The following is a 16,504-nucleotide window of genomic DNA, read 5'->3' on the forward strand; positions in this document are numbered from 1 at the left end:
GAGCATCTAAGAATGCAAAAATTACACCAAGGGGCTAACCACTCGGATTGTTCAGGAGCGATTCAGTCAAGCATTATTTAGTTCTAACCTGTTTAAACAGAGTCTAGAGAAGAAGTAAGGTGCAGACACCAAACTGCCGGTTAATGAATATATAAGAAAATTGTATTGTATAAATAATTAAGGATAAGCTACGTCTAATCCTAGAGATAAATTGAACACAGCACAAGGGCCGAATAAGAAGCAATGGTTTTATTTTAAAAAGATTGATCTATCGTTTTGGTTTAATTAAAATAAATTCAGGACAAATTTATGTATTGTAGTATAAGTACAATTTTGCATAATCTTCGTACTGAAATAAGAATTAATAATATATAAAATAAGCTAATTAATTACTAATGAATGAAACAAAATAACGAATGAACGAAACAAAATGTCCCCAGAATATTTAAATTTGTTATAGCAAAACCCGAGTCTTGCTGTAGAACTACCAAAGCAAACTACAAAAGCAGTCAATGACCAGTCTCAAGTCCAAGGCCTTTCCAAGAAACAATCCCACCCCTTGGTAAATAAACCCCAATAAAAATTACCCATACTAAAGCAGTCAAATGACCAGTCTCAAGTCCAAGGCCTTTCCAAGAAACAATTCAACCCTTTAGTAAGTGAACCCCGATAAAAATGGTCAAAACCCTAATAAAGTTCTTATATAGTTCTTGTTATTGACCACAGTAACATGGGAAAAAAAGAAATATACGAGGGCTCCATTTGCCAAATGTGCAGGCCCATCGTGAAAAGTTGAAATTAAATTATCGGGCTAGAGGCAGACCGCGTTTACCAAAATATATGTTAGAAGACTTAACGGATGCTTCGGTTCACGACGAATCAAGTTCCGAAGGAATTGGAACAAATTCCCCTTTTGTGTTGAAAGTTATCACTTCTGGAAGAAATTTGGGGTCAGACCTTCTAAAAGGCTCACGCTGGATTGTGGATCTGCCTTACCTTTTTGAGAATTATGAAAAGCTCGTGATTCGCCACATGTAAGTTTTTTCTTTGTCTTTCATTTTACGTCATTGATTTACTGCAATCAAAATTATTAGGATGGGGAATTATTCTGGGTTGCAATTAATACAACTTGTACCTTATTAATTCTTGATAATTGTCTTTTCTGCTATAGAGAAAGAATGTTCGATAACTTTTAAAGATATTTTCATCCCAAAACAACAGAACGCTCCGACGGTATCTACTTAGGTTAGTTTAATTTCACTATTGTTGGTTTTACCAACAATTTAAAGCTTATATAGAATAGTCGGCAGTTGTTTCGCTATTTCTTTAGCAATCTCATCTTCGTTTAGACAAGACAAGATTTATTTCTACAAAACGGCTATCACAAGCCCAAAAGGGCCAAATTCACATTTTAGTCTCAATAAAAAAATTAAAAAAAATGGTGAATGCCAATCAGTAATAAATATCAAACCAGTTTAAACTCATAAAATTGCAATCAGTAAAAAAGTCAAACCATAAAAAGTCTTAAATTAAAACCGGGAAAACAAATTGAAACAAAATGACAATTTAGTTTACCTTGCAAGAATTGTAAAGTTTGCAGTTGCAAAATAAGCATTAAAACTATAAGTTAAAAGTGGAGCGATAAGAGCGAAGGGTTAGTAATTTAAAATTCCAAATATGTGAAGGATGAACGTTCTTCTATATCTTTCAGTGGAAACTCTTATTTGGGCAAGAAGGGGGATTTTTGTTGAATTAGAACGTGGGGCAGTGGCGAATGCAGGGGGCACCCTCCCCGTGACATAGTAGTAGATTTGTGGTTGGGACCGCTTGCTCTGGTTCTTTTAGTGACGAATTTTTTTATATTTGGTTTTTAATAGTCGAGTTTTTAGTAAGTTTTTAGTTATTAAGGCTGTTTCTTTTTGCAAACAAGTTTGAAACAAGGTTTCAGTTACTTTTTGCAGTCTCTATTAGATTTTTATTAATGACACATGTCCCCAAAAAGTATTTAATTAAATTCAAGTTTATCAAGGGGATCTGTCCGTATTACCACAAATGCCAACTGGGAGGCGAAAATTTTCATTCGTAAGAAGGGGAGATTTAAAATTCTGACTTAATCCGCTGCTAATAGCAACAATAAGAAAGCATTATATTTCTATTTCTTTGTTCTATTTTTCGTGCTACACCATCAAACGAACTATTACTTAATGTTTAATCAACAATTAGTTCCAAAGAATGTATGATACCAAAATATGGTACTAATTTTTTTTTTTTTGACAATACAAAGTTTCAGTAACTCGCTATAGTCACCAGAAGTGCAAATGCTAAAAATTATGCAGAAAAGATTTAATATATTATTTTTTTGTAGAGGGTGAACAACCTTTTAATTGTGTTTTATGGCGAGGTGGTTCTTATAAACTTACTTTTTTTGTTTCAATATTTCTAATTGACTTTAATTTCAATAGAACTCATCAGATTTTATATTAAATTAAAGTCCATGTCCACTACCTACCCACGACTTAGAAATTGTTGCAGTTCCCTTTAAATTGTTGGTATTTCTTTGTCCACAAGTTTATCGGAGTAACCTTTCATGTACACCCCCCCCCCCCCAAAAAAAAAATCCTAGATCCGCCCCTGACGCGGCGGGTGGGTAAATATTCACTACGGAAAGGAGAAGTAGTACAAGGGTTATGCACGATATTGTTGGCAAAATAATAAGGAAATTTGTACTCTCATTTCCTTAAGGGTGACTAGATTTGCTCTCCGAAGAAGGGAAATGTAAGGCCCTTTACCCTGTTTGAAAATAATTCTTAGACACGTTTTTTGAACTGCCTCTATTCTGTCCCACAATTCATTGGACATGCCAGAATGGCAAACAGAGAAACAGAAAAAAAACACAAAAAAAATGTATTAATCCAAAAACGTTCAGAAATAAAATGAAAAAAAAAAACAAGTTTTTGAACTGAAAGTAAGGAGCGACATTACAACTTAAAACAAGCAGAAATTACTCTGTATATTAAAAGGTTTTCTCCCTTCTCAACGCTCTGCTCCTTACGCTAAAGTTTTTTACTGTTTTAAAAAGTAAACTTAAGAAAAAGAGTCAAACTTTAGCGTAAAGAGCAAGGTGTTGAGGGAGGAAAAGCCCCTTTGATATACGGAGTATTACTGTTCGTTAATTTTGCTCCTTACTTTCAGTTAAAAAACTTCTTTTTATCATTTTTTTTCCAACATAAAGCGAACTTACCAGTAGAGGTAATTTCGAACAGTTCGTGGTAACGAACTGTAGTAAGGAGCGACCCGGCTCAATAGTAACCAAAGCTCTAAAAAACAGAATTTTGATATCAGAACATCTCAAGAATCGCACTGTTATGCCGATTTTAAATATGTGAGTCTCATCATCAAGTTTAGTCTTACCCATCAAAAGTTACGAGCCTGAGAAAATTTACCTTATTTTCGAAAATGACGGAACCCCCCTAAAAGTCATTTAATCTTAAAGAAAGTAACACCATCAGATTCAGCGTATCACAGAACCTTATTGTACAAGTTTCAAGCTCCTATCTACAAGAATGTAGAATTTTGTATATTTTGCCAAAACACAAATCCCAGATGCGTGTTTATTTATTTAATTCTTTTTTCCAAGGGTGATTGTACCGACCCAGTGGTCTTAAAATTTTGCGAGAGGGCTCATTCAAATGGAAATGAAAAGTTCTAGCGCCATCAAAATCCTGATATAGCCATTTTATTCAGCATAGTTGAAAAACCTTTTAACTATGTCTTTCAGGACGACTTACTCCCCCAAAGTCCCCATGGGAGAAGCTGCAAGTTAAAAACTTTGACCAGTGTTTGCACATAGTAATGATTATTGGGAAGTGTACAGACGTTTTCAGTGGGATTTTTTGGTTGGAAGGAGGGGTTGAGAAGAGGAGGTTATGTTGGGGAAACTTTCCATGGAGGAATTTGCCATGAGGAGGAAAATTTTCCATGAATGGGAGGGGGCAGGATTTTCTAGCATGATTTAAAAAAAAAAACAATGAAAAAATAAATATGAAAAAGTGTTTTCAACTGAAAGTAAGGACCAGCGGTAAAACTTAAAAAGAACAAAAAATATTACACATATAAGGGGTTCATTTCCTCCTAATCTCTCACTCTTTACGCTAAAGTATTTTTTAGTAATTTCAATTATTTATTCTACGGCCTTTGTGATTCAGGGGTCATTCTTAAGGATTTAGGACAAAATTTAAGCTTTAGTGTAATGAGCGAGGTATTGACAAGTGGGCGAGCCCCCCTTATATACGTAATAGATACCTGCGAATATAGAAGTTCGTTAGGTAAGCTAATTCGTAAGTTACGTATATTTTTACTAATGAAAACCATCGTAAAAAACTAAAAGCTCTAGTTGCCTTTTTAAGTAGCAAAAAATTGGAGAGCAGCTGCGCCTCCTTCCCCGCTCATTTTTCTCAAAATCGTTCGATCAAAATTATGAGAAAGCCGTTTAGCCAAAAAAATAAAAATTCAAATTTCGTTTTAATTATTCATCTGCGCAGAGCCGAAATCAAAACATGGATTAACTGAAAAAACGTTCAGAAATTAAATAAAAAACGATTTTTTTTAAATGAAAGGAAGGAGTAACATTAAAACTTAAAACAGACAGAAATTACCCAGTATATGAAAGGGGCTGTTCCCTCCTCAACGCCCCGCTCTTTACGCTAAAGTTTTTACAGTATTAAACAGTAGATCTTTTAAATTATATTTTTGGTAAAAAATAAGGAGAGGGGCACATTTGAAGGAAGGCCTAAAAATTCAGAAAAGAACTTAAAACAACCATAAGTAGCTACTTATACTATTCCTAAGAGCGAGTGCTTTGCTATACCCCACCCCTCGCCCCTCTTTAAGCGACAGTTTATAGCCCATTATATATTTTCCCATTACATTTTGAAATAGCCCCACTTTTTACTTCTGTATTAATTTATGACGAAAGCTAATCAATCGGCGGAAAAAATGAGTCGCGCTATTCTGAAATAAATAAAAAAAAAACAAGTTTTTTCAACTGAAAGTAAGGAGCAACATTAAAACTTAAAACGAACAGAAATTACTCCGTATATGATAGGGGCTGTTCCCTTCTCAACGCCTTGCTTTCTACGCTAAAGTTTGACTCTGTCTCACAACTCTCCATTAAAAAAAAAAAAAAATTGCCATTTTGAAAAATAAAAAAATATACTATGACGTTTAGGGGTGTTTCCCCTTATTTTCCAAACTCGTAACTCGAAGAAGAGGGGTATATGTTGGGGGAACTTTCCTTGGAGGAATTTGTCATGGGGGAAGAAAATTTTCATGAAGGGAGCCCAGGATTTTCTAGTATTATTTAAAAAAAAATAAATATGAAAAAGCTTTTTTCAACTGAAAGTAAGGAGAAGCATTAAAGCTTAAAACGAACAGAAATTATTAAGCATACGATAGGCTCACCTCCTCCTAATACCTCGCTCTTTACGCTAAAGTATTTTTAGTAATTTCAACTATTTATTCTACGGCTTTTGTGATTCAGGGGTCATTCTTAAGAAATTGGGACAAAATTTAAGCTTTAATGTAAAGAGCGAGGTACTAACGAGGGGTGAGCCCCTTCGTATACGTAAAAAAAACATGAGAATACAGAAGTTAGTTACGTAAGCTAATTTGTAAGTTGCGTATATCTTTTACTAATAAAAAGATTCGTAAAAAATAAAATTTTTTAGTTGCCTTTTTAAGTAACCAAAAAATCGGACGGCAACTAGCCATCCTCCCCCGCTCCATTTTTTCTCAAAATAATTCGATCAAAACTATGAGAAAGCACTTTAGACAAAAAAATAAATATTAAAATTTCGGTTTAATTATTCATCTGCGGAGAGCCAAAATCAAAACATGCATTGATTCAAAAACGTTCAGAAATTAAATAAAAAAAAAAACAGTTTTTTTAACAGAAGTAAGGAGCGACATTAAAACTTAAAACGAACAGAAATTACTTCGTATATGAAAGGGGCTGCTTCCTCATCAACGCCCCGCTCTTTACGCTAAATTTTTTACTGTTTTAAAAAGTAGAGTTAAGAGAAAGAGTCAAACTTTAGCGTAAAGAGTGGGGCGTTGAGGAGGAAACAGCCTCTTTCATATACGGGATAATTTCTGTTCGTTCTAAGTTTTAATGTTGCTCCTTACTTTCATTTAAAATGCTTGTTTTTTTTATCTAATCATTAAAAAGTACGGATAAAGGTTCTGGAAGAATGTCTGCAAAGGCTTTAAAGGATTTGAGAAATAAACTAGCTAATTTGATCCTCCCAACTCATAAAAGCATATTGGTATTTTTAATCGTACTAATAAGAACTTTGTGAATTACTCGAATAAAAATTTAAATGATAGTTGAGATGCAACTGAATTTGGGGCACGGATTTTTACTTTGAATTTGATTTTAGGGAGTCAAGTGAGACTTAATTTTCTTGGAATTTGGTTAGTAATTTCCGTTGGAATTTGGTAAATCGACACGGGTCTGTTTAGAGGGCATTTCCTGTCATGCCCCAAAGGATTTTGTAAAGTTTTGAAATACTTGGCTTTCCTGATTGGTAGTTCCAGGACAGTTTTTGGCTTGGTTACATACATAAATAAAATTGGGTGGTTTAATCTGACAATGAAATACAACAAACTTTCGGTTAGATCGTATAATTTCCACTTCTCGCCCATTTCTAGCTATATTTTATATTTTATTCATATTTTAATTACCCAGCATCGCTCACTACTCTACATACTACCTATCCTTTTTGAAGCTATAGCACTTTCCTTTCTACCAAAACAATAAAATCGCTACTTTACTATTTTACTTCCTCACAACCAATTAGCATTTTATTTACAGGTGCCAAGACATCAATTTGGTTTCAAATATGATGTTTTTTAAAGAACATAGAGCTGGATTGCGCTCAAGACTCATCTTCAAATGCGAATCATGTCATGAGGAAGCCACAATTCACACAGAAAAACCCCTTGCTCCTAGAAGGCTTAAAAAAAAAGACTCAACGAAAACCGTAGTCAAAAAACGGAAAAGGACTGATTTTGATAGTGTGAATACTATCAGAAAGAAACACAAAACAGAAACAGGAACAGTAAGTGTCAACAAAGAGGTAGTGGTTGGTGCAATAAATGGTGGAATGACTCACGCCCAGGTTCAACAACTTTTCTCTACCATTGGAATAAATACCCCGTCTCAAAAAGTCTTTACGAAATTTGAGAAAGAAATTTGCGTAGAATTGGAAAAAGTTCTCTATGACTATCTTATCGAAAATGGGAAAACCGAGCGAAGGATGGCACTGGAAGCAGGTGAGAAAATTCACCCAAATGGAGCTGTAGAGACATGTGTTATAGTTGATGGAAGCTGGTGTACACGAAGTTATGGGAATAGATATCGTGCACTCTCAGGCTGTGGAGTGGTGATAGGTTTCTATTCGAAGAAACTCTTAAATCTAGGAATTAGGAACAAATATTGCTGTACTTGCGTGAAATACAGGCATCAAGTTAATAGATCTGTTCCTGAACATACATGTTTTATGAACTGGCAGGGGCCCAGTACAGGTATGGAGTCAGATATATTAGTTGACGCATTCCGAATAGCAACATCCATGCACAATCTAAGATATACTCGATTTGTTGCCGACGGCGATTCAAGTACCCATTCTGAAATTATAGCAAGGGTACCATATGGCAGAAATGTAGAAAAAATTGAGTGTGCTAATCATGCGTGCAAATGCTTGAAAAACAGACTATATAAGAAGCAGCATGAAAATGCCGAATGCAGAAGATTTCTTAGTGCCGCAATAATAAAGAGAATGTGTGATTTTGCCAGAAATGCAATTGTATGTGCCACCACAGAGAAGAAAAGCGTGAAGGATCTCATCAGTGCGCTGAAGGCAATTCCTCTACATTTTTTCCGTGGTGACCATAGATTTTGTCCTACACGCTGCTCGTTCTCCGGGAAAGTTCTACAGGTCAATCCTGAAGACACCCCTAGCAACATCTTTCTCAGCCATGTGTATTCAGCCTTTGATACGCTGACCAGAAGGGCTCGTCTACTGATAGGAAACCACACGAGCAACCTGGCAGAATATTTTATGAGCATAGTTGCAAGGCTTATAGGTGGCAAAAACATCATGGTTAGCCAAAGTGCGCGATATACCACCCGTGTTAAAGCAGCAGGAATCCGATTTACGAAAGGTCACTCAGCTCGCCTTGAAATATTTCGAAGAACTGTAGGATCTACACCAAGTAGGCAGTTGAAAAAACTTGCACAACAGCGGGCCATGACTACTGCTCGACGTAAAAAACTGTCTACTAAAAAGCGCCTTTTCACTAATGCTTCCACAAAACTCCCTTCAAAAGAAATCAGGGAGCCAACCGGAGCAGACAAAAACTACGGCTCGAACGCAACTGCTCCGGATCTTGATTGCAGTGCGCTCGAAATTGCAAAAACAGATTTTTTGACTCGTCTCCAATGTACTGCAACAGATATCCTCAGTATCGAAAAAGCCACTAGGCTTCAGAGAAATTCTATCGATAATAGCTGGATAGAATACAGAAAAAACAGAATTACAGCTTCCGTAGCTGGTGCTGTTTGTAAAAGGCGGTTGAAGACTGTGGGCTCATTAGTTCGGCAGCTGCTGTATCCCAGAAACCGCCAAACAAAGGCAATGGAGCATGGTCAGATGTATGAGCCTGTAGCTATTGCAGCTTTTGCAAAGAAAATGGGTTGCATTGTGAACTCTGCTGGGCTTTTCATTCACAAGGAATATGGGTTTCTAGGGGCCAGTCCGGACGGGATAGCAATTTTTCCTTCGGGTGAGAAGGCTCTTTTGGAGGTGAAGTGCCCTTTGACAGCAAAAGGGCTTACATTGGAAGAGTGGATAGCGCTTAAAAAAAATACATGTCTAGAAAAGAAAGTTAATAGTGAAATAAAGCTGAAAAGAACACATGACTACTATTACCAAATTCAAATGCAATTGGAATGTTGTGACATTGATTTTGTATACTTTGTAATATTTTTAGGGGAAGAGGAATTATATTATGAAAAGATTGGTCGTGACCGTGAATTCTGGTCTAACAAAATGCTGCCAAATCTAAAAAATTTTTATTTTGAGGCACTGTTACCCGAAATTGTCGACGGAAGGTTGCCAAGAAGTATGGAGATACGAGAACCGTTTATATAAATCCAACTGTGGATTTGTGGATAAATCCAACTCCAGGTATGGGTAGTTATCATGTGTCATTACAGTCTTATCCGAATACAAATTCAGATATACAAATACTCAAGCAACAATCGAACTTTAGAATATTTTTTAATGAACCCGTATGGATAAGCTAAATAAAAAGAACAAGTTTTTTTTTAACTGAAAGTAAGGAGCGACATTAAAACTTAAACGAACAGAAATCACTTCGTATATGAAAGGGGCTGCTCCCTCCTCAACGCCCCGCTCTTTACGCTAAAGTTTTTTACTGTTTTAAAAAGAAGAATTGAGAGAAAAAGAGTAAAACTTTAGCGTAAAGAGCGGGGCGTTGAGGAGGAAGCAGCCCCTTTCACATACGAAGTAATTTATATTCGTTTTAAGTTTTAATGTTGCTCCTTGCTTTCAGTTAAAAACATGTCTTTTTTTCATTTAATATCTGAACGTTTTTGAACTAATGCATGTTTTGATTTTGGCTCTCCACAGATGAATAATTAAAACGAAATTTCATATTTATATGGCTTTCTCTTAATTTTGATAGAATCACTTTGAGAAAAAAGGAGCAGGGGAGGAGGCTTAGTTGCCCTCCAATGTTTTGGTTACTTAAAAAGGCAACTAGAACTTTTAATATTTTACGAACGTTTTTGCTAGTAAAAGATCTACGTAACTTACGAGTTAGCTTACGTAACGAACTTCTGTATTCTGTTAGTGTTAAATTTTAATGCTGCTCCTTACTTTCAGTTGAAAAAACTGTTTCATATTTATTTTTGTATTGTTCTATTTTGAAATAAGGCTAGAAAATCCTGCGCTCCCTTCATGGAAATTTTCTTCCCCCATGACAAATTCATCCATGGAAAGTTCCCCCAACATAACCCCCTGTTCTCAACCCCCCCCCCCCCCCAACCAAAAATCCTCCTGAAAACGTCTGTACATTTCCCAATAACCATTACTATATAAACACTGATCAAAGTTCGTAACTTGTAGCCCCTTCCACGGGGATTCTGGTGGAATAAGTCGTCCCCAAAGACACAGTTATAAGGTTTTTCGACTATGCTGAATAAAATGGCTATCTCACAATTTTAATCGGGTGACTGTGGGAAAATAATTAGCGTGGGAAGAGGCCTAGGTGCCCTCCAATTTTTTAGATCACTTAAAAAGGGTACTATATACTTCATTTTTTTATATATAAATCACTTGTATATAACTTCATTTCCGTTGAAATGAGCCCGCTCGCAACATTCTATGACAACTGGTTCGATATAATCACCCCTGGAAAAAAATCCATATTTTTGCTGATAGAAGCTTAACACTTCCACGGTAGGGTTCCCTGATAGGCTGATTCGGATGGGTGTAATTTTGGTTTTATTACTTTTATTGGGTGTTTCCCTCTATTTTCTAAAATAAGGCAATTTTTCTTAGACTCGTAATTTTAGATAGGTATCTCATATATTTAAAGTCAGCATTAAAATGCGATTTTGTTCATGTAGCTATTGGTATCAAAAATCCGTTTTTTAGAGTTTTGGTTACTATTGAGCCGGTTCGCTCCTTAGTACAGTTCGTTACCACGAACTTTTTGATAAAATGAAATAAATTTGTCACTTCGCTGCGAGCAATTATTTAAATTATATTTTTCTAAATAGGTCTGCATGAAGTAAAAACCCGAAAATATGTACTTTTTATTTGTAATTTCCACAATTTTATACCGCGTCTCCTGGCAAATAATGATGACCAGACCACAGGCACACACGCAGGCGAGGGATTCACCCACCTTAAATTTGTATAATGCTTAATTTTCTCAGCGAAATGTTTAATTTTCCTGTGTTTTCCTGGTATTTCTTTCGTAAGAGTTGAACCCCCCTCCTCCAAAAAAAAATCTCGAATAATAATTTCTCTAATTTTCTCCTCGAATAATAGTTCTTTTCCAAATAAATATTCCTATTTACTTGTCGAATTACGAAGAATGAATATACATTAATCATAATTTTCAGTGAGAAACCCCTTGAGTTTAATGACGGCAGTGAAATCTGATAACCTTGAGTGTTTGTCGATTTGCCGCGATTGAAAAAGGACTGAAAAGAGAGTATAATTTCTGGACGTTTGCGCGGCCTTAATAAAAATGTTTTGGTCCAGAAATCCTCTTAAAAAAATATTACTGTACTTATTTCTGTACTAGAAACTAATTTTTTAGTTTCGTCTCATCAATATTATTAGCAACAAATGGAAAATATTAGGAGAAATTCATACACACTTCAATATAAACTAAAATAAACCTAAATACATTTCGCAATGGATGCAACAAGATATGCAAAGAGACTTTTGGATTAGAGTAAAGCAGATTACCTGCCTTTGAGTGATACATCTGTGCAACATAATCTCTGACAACCTTTTGGGTAAACACTTCGGCGCAGCTTGAAACTACGTCTCGAAAGCCCTATTTTTTTTTTCAAAAAAAAGAATATTCATACACGGGTTATGCACGTAACAATCACTTTGTTATTAAAATATTCTGTCGTAGATATATTGTCATATTTATTTAATTCATTAAAATCTAGATTTCTATGAAAGGTCGAGTTTCATTAGGATTCAACATTAAATAATCTAGAAAAGAGTAGATTACTTTATTTTTGAACTAAATATAATGGACTACAATACAGGTAGGATAGCAAGAATAGAATAGGGTTGCGAAAACATTTATGCAAATATATCTTTCGTGCCCTTTTGGCATGAGAAGTTTTGTTTGCTCCAGCCCAATGTAAAGAAAAAAAAAGAAGAGATTACAAACAATTAATGTTTTTATTTAGGCGGTTCTTTGGTCTGGAATATCTCAGTAGTGACATTAAAACTGTGCCGAAACGGACTGCAAAAATCATACTCGGTGCAATCATGGGTCTTATGTAACCAGAATATAAATTGGACTTTACTGAAAACAATCCTTGTATTATGTTGTTCTTTCTCTATTTATTTTGTGTTTCCATTACTCATAATATAAAAAAATACCCTATAATAATTGAGAATATTGAAAAAAAAGAATGTGGATTGACGGTTTGATATACATAATATACTGATACTTATTCCTGAAAGTCTTGATAATCTTAGATTTATTATATTTACAAAAGAAAAAAAATTGAAATATATTATGTTTTCACTAAAGTACAAATTATATCCTGGTCTTTAAAATGCATGGGGGAGGGGTGTCAGCCCTACTCAGCTTAGTTTCTACTCACTTTGAAATTGCCTTGGTTATTTATTTTAATTTCTGTTCGTTTTAAATTTCGTTTATTTATTGATGCTGAATTGTGGCAGTTTTGCGCTTGAAAATTTTTTTGACTTTATTTCTGCGCATTTTTAGTTCAAAGTGGCTCTTTCCAATAATTTAAGCCCTTTTAAAAATCCAGACACATATAGTTTAGTTCTATACCTCCTTAAGTTACCCTGAAAAATAAAAGTGAATGCCCTTCCTAAAACACTTTATTTATGCTATTTTGAAAACCTAGATGTTCTTATACTCTTTCGATTTATTTCAATTGTGAAAGCATAAGTAGAATAGTGGAAGCATACCCTAGAAGTAGCAATAGTAGTAGCCCTATTACTAGCAGTAGCATATTGGTAGTGGTAGAAGTACTAGAAGTAGCAAGCAAATATTGCCTTTTGGTTTGTTCAAAAGCCCTGTTTGTTTCAACTTCGTACTCCAAACTTTTCCTAAGATATTGCTGATAAAAAAAAGGATACTGCATTAGACTTTACATTCCCTACCGGCGGTGCTGATCTCCGTTTCTTGGCCCTTCAGCCAGGAAGTGGAATGGGGGGTTGGGGGCCAACCATCCTGTGCTTTCGCACACCCTTCCTGTTTACCCTCCCCAGATTTCTACAGGTACCCATTTAGAGCTGGGTCGACTCTGGCTAAGCTTACAGAGTCATGCCACTGACCCCCGTCCCAAAATGAACAATTGGGTACACTGGGATGCGAACCCGCATCCTCTCAGACAAAGGATCCCAAATTCAGCGCACCAACGGACTCGGCTAGGACGGCTCTATTATCTTTAGGCTAGGATATGCCCTTTTAAAAACTAGCATGCACAGAGTATGTCTTGATTCAGTTAAACCTCCCCCTCAATATTCCCTTACATCTTCACCTTCATACCCTTAGCCTTAGTTTTAGGCTAATAGTAGTAGTTCAAGTTCAAGTTCCTTTTATTACCAATATCCATCCATTTATAAACAAAAAATATCCCAAAGGGCTCAATGGCCCGTTATTTGGGAAAAAAAAACAACAAAACAAAACATAAATAACTATTAATTACATTCACACTTAAAATATATTTAGAGTCTACTCACCAATCCTCACCCGAGTACAACCGGTCTCCGCACCACCTACTTACAAAAAATAAATAAAAATAAAAAAATATATATACATCGAGGATCCAACACTCACACCACCCAAATCTAAATAAATAAATTCAATCTAAATAATTAAATAAATAAATTAAATCTTGATAACTAAACAATATAAATAACTGATCAATATTATAATTTAATTTATTTTTTTTTATTAAAAAATTCTTCAACCGTTTCTTGAAGGATCCTATGGTACAGGACCGTCGAATCCCAACAGGAATGGAATTCCAGGCACGTCCGACAGCAACTATCAGACCAAAGTCCGAGCGCGCTGCAGGGGTAGATGGCACTAGCACATCATCCCTGTTTCTAGTTTCATAAGGATTGACATTTCGAACAATTTCAAAAAGCCCGGAAAAACTAGGTAGGAGTATTACTAGAAATAGTAATAGAAGATTAGTAGTAGTATTAAACAGAAGTAGCTGTAGTAAAAACAGCAGAAGTAGTATACACAAATTGCCTTTTGGCTAGTTGAACATCCCCCTCATCAATACACCGGGTACATACATTTATTTATTGATGGTGATTTGTAGCAGTTTTACGCTTGAAAAATTATTTAACTTTATTTCTGCGCATTTTTGGTTTAATATAGCTCTTCACATTTCTTTAAAAACTTATTTTGTAGAAAATGTTTTCTTAAATTAATACCATAAAAAAGAAAATTTTTTACCCTTTGAAAACTTGCTTTGAAGGATACTTCTGGGACAAAATTAGCATTTCCTCCAGATGAATTATGCCTCTCTTCATAACTTTCAGCTAAAGCATCATGGCGATGTCCAGTTGTAGGCGTGGACAAGCCTCCCGATTCTGAAGGATGATCTCCAAACAGAGGGGTAGGATTTCGCGATCCAAAAACTCCAAATGACGGAACAGGTGAAGACTTTCGTCTCTGAGAACTTGAAAGCAAAGGATTCCTGGCATCCAGCCAATCAGACAAAGCGGCATGCTGAACAATACCTTCCTCAACTTTTGGTAGAGATGATTGGCCTTGAAAATTAGAATGATTGACATATTACTTATGCTGTATTAATTTCACTAAAGATGCAAATAAAATGAGTGGGTATATGATTCACTTTGTTTAGGTAGACCTAGCCTAGAGGATCATGGATGATTTTCTTCAATTTTGAGACAGAAAAACACACCTGTAGAGGTTTGAGCTCCACAAAGCCTGAGACTAAGTTAGGAGAAAGTCTGAAATGGGAGAGAACCTGATCAAGGCCATTCCAGATTCCTGCTCTAGCAAATAATAAGGATAAATCTTATCAAAGTTTACGGATTAGGGTTGTCTTAGAAAAGAGCAAAGTATTTTTCATATACTATTATAGCCTTGGCCGACAGAAAATATCGCATAAAAGAGATAGTCATAAAGGAATATAAAAGAACACAAATTCTTTTTCAGAGTCGAAATCAACCGGAGGGCAAAAGGCACCCATGCAACCCATATGACATCGGATAAAATATTGAGATAGCTATATCACTCAAGATTGTCGACGGGCAAAGAAATGTGCCTCCAAGAGGGAAATGATCCGCACAGCTCAAGGGGCAAGTTCTCCAGCTTATGTGAAAAGCCCAGCCCACTCCCACGGATAAATTTTAGTAAAAAGGTAGACACACTGGACTTTGTTAAAACTGAAATGAATATTTGACAATTTTTTATTTACAATGAATATTTTTACTTTTTTTACCCTACCTTACCGGTTACATAGTTGCTTTTCGTTTTAAACCAAACTTTTTGAAGTCTACTTACTGGAATTTTTCCCGGCAGTGCTACCTCCAGAATTAGACTCGCATCCAGCAATAGACCCTTCACTGCTTTTATCTGATTTCTTCCTTTCTAACTTACTTCTATTGAAATTCACATGAAGAAATCCTTTTTTTGATGGGGCTACGTTATTCTCAATAACTGGAGGAACGATGAAAGACCCTTTCCATTGACGGAGAAGAACAATTATACCCTGAAAAGACAGAACTATATAGAATCTCTAATTAAAATAAACATTGTGTGCCGAAAAAGTAAATTGAATTCAGCTATCCATATGGCAGCAGAATTAATGGTGTCAATCCACGAAAATTTAAGGTAGGGGGGGGGGCTAAAATGTATTTTTCAGAGGTTCAAGGGGGGGAGCAAATTTGTCATTTTTCAATTATTTTAACGAAAATAATACCCCAAGAAGGCATTTTTCAACAAAGATAACCAAAAACAATATTTTTTAATTTTAGGGGGGGGGGGGTCAAAAAACTCAGAGGTCACAAACCCTTCCATCCCAATTTAAGCCACCAGGCACAATAGGAACGTTTTAGTAACAGGTAAAGTTAATCTCGAATTTTCCTTGTGGTTATAACACAATAAGCATTCCAAATAATGTGTGGAGTCAAACAGGGATTTGTTTTGGGGTCACTATTGTTTCTTTTGTACGTCATATTCCACATGTAAGAATTACGACGTTTGCAAACGACACAGCAATAAAAATAGCAGATCGAATCTAAATGATCTCATTATTTGCGCAAAGGGACCTCTGCCAAGCTTGACTAAATTTATTAATTCCAGTTTGATTGGTGTTAATGTCATTAAAACCTGTTATACAGTTTTTATCTATACGGATGTTATTATGAATTCCTGTTCAAAATAATTTGTAATTGATCAGGTTTTTAAACGTAGTAGTTGGGATATTTTGGTAGTTATAACATGAATTGGAAGAAGCATTATGAAATTATATAATCTGTGGTGGCGACATGTCTAGGTTTACTTTGAAGATTGGGTACAATTATTCAACCTTAGATTGCATTAAATACAAAAAAAAATACAAATGAAAGTATGGAGCAACATTCAAAATTAAAACAAACATGAATTGTTCTATATACGAGGGGGGCTGCCTCTTCTT

General features: G+C 35.4%; 1 protein-coding gene across 3 annotated transcripts in view; it reads right to left on the reverse strand.

The window, feature by feature from the left end:
* The window catches only part of LOC136039305 (bridge-like lipid transfer protein family member 1), a 279,590-nt gene that overhangs the window by 142,157 nt on the left and 120,929 nt on the right, over positions 1 to 16,504 (reverse strand). For all 3 annotated transcript variants that reach the window (XM_065722912.1, XM_065722913.1, XM_065722911.1), the window contains exons 27-28: positions 15,370 to 15,577; positions 14,293 to 14,609 (exon numbers count right to left, since the gene is read on the reverse strand). In XM_065722912.1, coding sequence (XP_065578984.1) covers positions 14,293 to 14,609; positions 15,370 to 15,577 — 525 coding nt within the window. The remainder of the gene's footprint in view (positions 1 to 14,292; positions 14,610 to 15,369; positions 15,578 to 16,504) is intronic.

The sequence above is a fragment of the Artemia franciscana genome, chromosome 19, assembly GCF_032884065.1.
Source record: "Artemia franciscana chromosome 19, ASM3288406v1, whole genome shotgun sequence".
Classification (NCBI taxonomy): domain Eukaryota; kingdom Metazoa; phylum Arthropoda; class Branchiopoda; order Anostraca; family Artemiidae; genus Artemia; species Artemia franciscana.